The sequence below is a fragment of the Drosophila serrata genome, unplaced genomic scaffold, assembly GCF_035046125.1.
Source record: "Drosophila serrata isolate PLE 108 unplaced genomic scaffold, ASM3504612v1 contig_240, whole genome shotgun sequence".
Taxonomy (NCBI): Eukaryota; Metazoa; Arthropoda; class Insecta; order Diptera; family Drosophilidae; genus Drosophila; species Drosophila serrata.
In genome coordinates this window covers 2505792-2511909 of record NW_028257138.1, presented here as the reverse complement: position 1 = coordinate 2511909, position 6118 = coordinate 2505792, and the positions used below count along the sequence as shown (strand labels likewise).

At 45.3% G+C, this 6118-nt stretch overlaps 1 protein-coding gene across 2 annotated transcripts in view; it reads right to left on the bottom strand.

Annotated features, from left to right (window-relative positions):
* Positions 1–2584: 2584 nt before the first annotated feature.
* ush (Zinc finger protein ush) overlaps positions 2585–6118 on the bottom strand; it is a 75338-nt gene continuing 71804 nt past the window's right edge. Inside the window, exons 4-8 of one of the 2 annotated variants that reach the window (XM_086830494.1) lie at positions 5649–6085; positions 5233–5433; positions 3779–5162; positions 3573–3718; positions 2585–3513 (exon numbers count right to left, since the gene is read on the bottom strand). In XM_086830494.1, the coding sequence (XP_086686620.1) occupies positions 3105–3513; positions 3573–3718; positions 3779–5162; positions 5233–5433; positions 5649–6085 (2577 nt within the window). In that variant the 3' untranslated portion in view covers positions 2585–3104. The remainder of the gene's footprint in view (positions 3514–3572; positions 3719–3778; positions 5163–5232; positions 5434–5648; positions 6086–6118) is intronic. The other variant, XM_086830495.1, reaches the window with a different exon arrangement.

The following is a 6118-nucleotide window of genomic DNA, read 5'->3' as shown; positions in this document are numbered from 1 at the left end:
GCTTAAAAGAAAGTGAAGGAGTCATTTCCGACCCTATAAATCATATATATTCTTGATCAGCATCAACAGGCGAATCTTTCTAGCTTTATCCGGGCGAAAAAATTTTTTTTCCGAAATTTCCCATTTTCGGAAAAAAAGGAAAGGGGTTACATCATGAAAATTTGCAAAAATCGGCCAAAAATTCACATTTTAAATGGAGTATGCAGTTTTATTAACCTGCTAAAAATGAACAATGGAACGCTTTCCGAATTGAAATTAATGCATTTTTGGCTCAGTTATGAGATTTTTAAATTTTGATTTGCCGTAAAATTTTAAAAATAAAATATAGTTAATTCCGATATTAAAATGGTATTGCACCTTCAGTCAGAAGCTTAAAAGAAAGTGAAGGAGTCATTTCCGACCCTATAAATCATATATATTCTTGATCAGCATCAACAGGCGAATCTTTCTAGCTTTATCCGGGCGAAAAAAAATTTTTCCGAAGTTTCCCATTTTCGGGAAAAAAGGAAAGGGGTTACATCATGAAAATTTGCAAAAATCGGCCAAAAATTCACATTTTAAATGGAGTATGCAGTTTTATTAACCTGCTAAAAATGAACAATGGAACGCTTTCCGAATTGAAATTAATGCATTTTTGGCTCAGTTATGAGATTTTTAAATTTTGATTTGTCGTAAAATTTTAAAAATAAAATATAGTTAATTCCGATATAAAAATGGTATTGCACCTTCAGTCAGAAGCTTAAAAGAAAGTGAAGGAGTCATTTCCGACCCTATAAATCATATATATTCTTGATCAGCATCAACAGGCGAATCTTTCTAGCTTTATCCGGGCGAAAAAATTTTTTTTCCGAAATTTCCCATTTTCGGAAAAAAAGGAAAGGGGTTACATCATGAAAATTTGCAAAAATCGGCCAAAAATTCACATTTTAAATGGAGTATGCAGTTTTATTAACCTGCTAAAAATGAACAATGGAACGCTTTCCGAATTGAAATTAATGCATTTTTGGCTCAGTTATGAGATTTTTAAATTTTGATTTGTCGTAAAATTTTAAAAATAAAATATAGTTAATTCCGATATAAAAATGGTATTGACCCTTCAGTCAGAAGCTTAAAAGAAAGTGAAGTAATCATTTCCGACCCTATAAATCATATATATTCTTGATCAGCATCAACAGGCGAATCTTTCTAGCTTTATCCGGGCGAAAAACATTTTTTTCCGAAATTTCCCATTTTCGGAAAAAAAGGAAAGGGGTTACATCATGAAAATTTGCAAAAATCGGCCAAAAATTCACATTTTAAATGGAGTACGCAGTTTTATTAACCTGCTAAAAATGAACAATGGAACGCTTTCCGAATTGAAATTAATGCATTTTTGGCTTAGTTATAAGATTTTTAAATTTTGATTTGGCGTAGAATTTTAAAAATAAAATATAGTTAATTCCGATATAAAAATGGTATTGACCCTTCAGTCAGAAGCTTAAAAGAAAGTGAAGGAGTCATTTCCGACCCTATAAATCATATATATTCTTGATCAGCATCAACAGGCGAATCTTTCAAGCTTTATCCGGGCGAAACAATTTTTTTTCCGAAATTTCCCATTTTCGGAAAAAAAGGAAAGGGGTTACATCATGAAAATTTGCAAAAATCGGCCAAAAATACACATTTTAAATGGAGTACGCAGTTTTATTAACCTGCTAAAAATGAACAATGGAACGCTTTCCGAATTGAAATTAATGCATTTTTGGCTCAGTTATGAGATTTTTAAATTTTGATTTGCCGTAAAATTTTAAAAATAAAATATAGTTTATTCCGATATAAAAATGGAATTGACCCTTCAGTCAGAAGCTTAAAAGAAAGTGAAGGAATCATTTCCGACCCTATAAATCATATATATTCTTGATCAGCATCAACAGGCGAATCTTTCAAGCTTTATCCGGGCGAAAAAATTTTTTTTCCGAAATTTCCCATTTTCGGAAAAAAAGGAAAGGGGTTACATCATGAAAATTTGCAAAAATCGGCCAAAAATACACATTTTAAATGGAGTACGCAGTTTTATTAACCTGCTAAAAATGAACAATGGAACGCTTTCCGAATTGAAATTAATGCATTTTTGGCTCAGTTATGAGATTTTTAAATTTTGATTTGCCGTAAATTTTCATATAAAAATGTAGTTAATATCGATTAAAAAATTGTATTGACCCTTCAGTCAGAAGCTTAAGAGAAAGTGAAGGAGTCATTTCCGACCCTATAAATCATATATATTCTTGATCAGCATCAACAGGCAAATCTTTCTAGCTATGTCCGGCAAAAATGAATTTTTTCCCAATTTTTTTTAAGCACATTCGATTCCACCACCTTGACCACCACCTTCCACTAACCTTGACTTTCTTGAATCTTTCCACAACGTAAAGCGAAGGGCTCCTAATTCTCCACTAAATAAGACACAATTTTAATAAAATTATAAGATGTCATATACTCACTATTTACTTTTACCAAATGATAATGTAATTTTCTTTAATGCACTTTCTCCACAGAATACTTTTGTGTTTTTCTCTTCCAACGCTCGTACACTGCAGGTCTGAGCTATAGTTGAATAAATTAATTACTTTTATTGTCGCACACACTTAATAAATATAAGTACTCAGTTGATGTACTCATTTACAATACAATAATGGATTCTACAATAGGAATATTCCAACTCTTCCTCAACGCACTTCACTCTTCACTACTCCACAATTCTTCTCCCTCCTTGGCAAAACTTGTAGTTTCTCCGATTTAGTTTCTCCGTCTAAGTGGTAAGCTTTGGCATGCATTATATGTCATGGGGTTCCAACACATCGTCGGTTTTTGCGTATATATCTAGGATCTATGGTCTATTATATTATATGTGTTTATGGTGTATATATCTAACGATCGGGGTAAGTCATAGTAGGAGTCAGCAGCGACAGCGAGATTCTCCGGGAATACTGTCGTCGACTATAGGTGGCTTTAGGCTTAGTTATAGTGTTTGTTTTGGGATTTGATTCGATTTTAGGTTCGGTTCAGAAGCATTTGTAATACCATTCCAGCTGCTTCCGTTGCTCCTCCCAGCGCAGCTGGCTCTCTCAAATGGCCGCCTCCTGGAGGTTCTCCTTGTTCTTCTGCTGGCCGCCGCCGGCCACACCGATGCCACTGCCCAAGCTCCCCATTCCGAGGTTCGGACTGGGACTATCGCTGGCCTCCGGTCGATGGGGCTTGTTCTTGCAGTAGAACTGCTTGTGGGCCAGATAGGTCTTCACATAGTTGAAGGATATGTCGCAGGTGGAGCAGTACTTCTTCATCACCTCGGCGGCGGCCACGGCGGCAGCGGCTGCAGCGGCGCCCAAGGGAGAGGCCACCGTCAGGCCATCTATGTCCATGGGCTCGGCCTTGATGTGCGGCGTCAGGGTTGGTATGGGAGATGAGTTGTTGTTCTCCTGCACCAGGCTCAGCGTGGACGAGGGTGGTTCCAAGGGCTCGGACTTGATGTGAAAGCTGCAGGGATAACAGAGTTGATCAAGAGTTTCAAGCGGACACACATCACGGATTCTTACCTCGCTGCCTCGCCATTGGAGCCCTCGGAGTGCTGGTTGCTGGCTGTGGAGCTCAAGATCACAGGATCCTGATCCCTGCCCTCCGGCGAAATCGAGGGGGAGCTGATGAGGGCCACGTGTGGATGCAGCAGCTTCATGTGGCGCAGCTGTAAATGTTTAATTTAATTAATATATTAGCTCTCCGAGATGACTGAGCTCTTACTCACCACATTGCCCTTGTAGGTGGAAGCGTAGTTGCAGTAATCGCAGTTGAACAACTGCGCCGGATGGTCCATGGCTGAGTCCTGCGAGACAGCCGATTGACTCAGCTCCTGGCTGATTACGCGACCCTGACCCTGACCCTGATCCTCCTCCTCCTGGAATATGCAGGTCATGTAGTGCTCCTCGTTCACCTCGCTGGTCGTCTTCTTGTCGAAATGGGTGCGTATGTGGGTGCGCATCCCTCTCAGCGTATTGCCCTTGTACTGGCAGATGCTGCAGCGGTAGGCCTTCACGGTGCCATGCATCTCCATGTGCTTCTTCGCCAACGCCGCCGTGGGACTCACTACGCCGCAAACTGGACACTTGTTCAGGCTATTGGAGGCGGCGGCAAGCGAGGAGGAGTTCGAAGTGGAGGAGGACCCAGAGTTGGCTGTGGGTGCGGCGAGAACACTTGTAAGCGGCGCTGGACAAGGGAGGCCCAGTTCATGCAGGGTCTTGCACTTGGCACACTTCTCCTTCACCGGATCTGTGGCCGTTCCTCCAGCTGTGGCTCCCCCCTTGGGACAATAGTAGTTCTGGTGCGCCCGCAGGTTGTCCAGGGAGGTGTACTTGATGCCGCAGGCGGCGCAGATAAGTTGCTGATATGCCACCGGTGTGGTTTCCACCGATGTGGCGGGTTCTGATCCTCCTCCGACGCTGGAACCTCCGGCTCCCACGGCTCCTGGGGAAACAGCTGACTTGGCATCCCCTTCGGCAGAACCCTCCTGGTTTCTGGCGGAGCAATAATGCTGCTTGTGGGCCAGGTAATTCTCATATTTGCAGAAGACAATATTGCACTCTTTGCACTTGGATACGCCCTGCTTTACATAGATCTGGGGTTGCTGGGGGGCTCCACTAGAGGCTCCACTTCCCCCTGGATTTCCAACACTAGCCTGCGCCTGGGAAGGACCTCCTCCGGCCACTGCTGCCGCTGCAGCTGCCGCCGCGGCCAGCTTGAGTGCCAGCTCCGGATTGGTCTTGGCCAACAGCGATTCGGACAAACCAAAGTCCGCTGGCAGCATAGAGCGCATGTCCAGCAGGCTGGGCACCACACCTAGTCCAGGTGGCGACATGGAGGCATTGCTGCCGGCTCCGGAGCTCCTGGGACTGATGGTCCGCCGCTTGGGCGAGGGACTCATCGATGGGCTGCTGGGCAACGAGGGAGCGCACACTATCTGCTCGGGAGTCACGCTTCCGCCGGCTGAGGCCTCAACAATCTCTTTGCCCACGCTGCCCAGGAGTGCCTCCTCCACATCCAGGAGAGCTGAGCGCAGGTGTCGCTGCCGCAGGCTCAGCGAGTTCAGAGAGATCGGCGAACGCCGCAGCGAGAGATCCAAGGGCGCGGACTCTCTAAAAGGGAGATGAATGATATATCGGTTAGTGAATCCTGCTTAATCCTTGAAGCAAGTGCACCACTCACCGACTTTCGCCCGCCTCCTTGCGCTTGGGGTCGGGTGGACTGCTCTTGGGTTCTGGCACTTCGGCTGCCGATGACGGTGCCGAGGGTCGTTCCGGCTCCAGGGTGGTACCCATCAGGGCGGTGGCCAGTGGTTTGATCGTACCATTGTCCACGGTGAAGCATGTGTTCTCCGGATTCACAATTCCCGAGTTGGGAGTGGGCCTGGGAATATGACACAAAAGTTTTTAAGTTAGTCATCGCTTTTTACACCTTTGCAGGGTATTATCATATACAATTTTAGTTAAATATTCAAATTGTAATACCCATTTTAGGGAATTCTATTCCAGTTTGGATATATATATTCAAAAGATAACCCTTTTTTAGGCTATACATTGGGCCAAAGTATTTATTTTTTAGTTTCGGAAAGATTTACTTACAGTGGTCCCGGAATGAAGCTGGCCGCCCGTATCAGCGAGCAGGGAACGATGATGATCGGATGGGTGGGCAGTGCCAGGAAGGGCGGCGGCGGGTGCGGTGGCGCCTGGAGGGAGGCAGCAGCTGCTGCCGCCGCCGCAGCCGCTGCGGCATGCCCCAAGGCGACCATGGCGGGCGTTGGCGTCTTGTTGTTCCTGCTGGCCTGTGGACTCAGTTTGCCGGGAGCCGCCGAGAGTGTGGCAGGGACTCCACCTGCGGCCGAGGAGGAGGACGCTGGACCTGGTCCGACGACGCCACCACCGCCAGGAGATGTGTCCGGCTTGGGGGTGAGCTGGCCATCCGGTCGCCGGGAGCTGCAGTAGTGCTGCTTATGCGCCCGGTACGTCTTGATGTTGTTGAAGCGGATATCACAGTGGCTGCAGTAGCGATCCGTCTGCTGCTGGGCGGGATTAGAGGTGGGGTTAGACTGGGG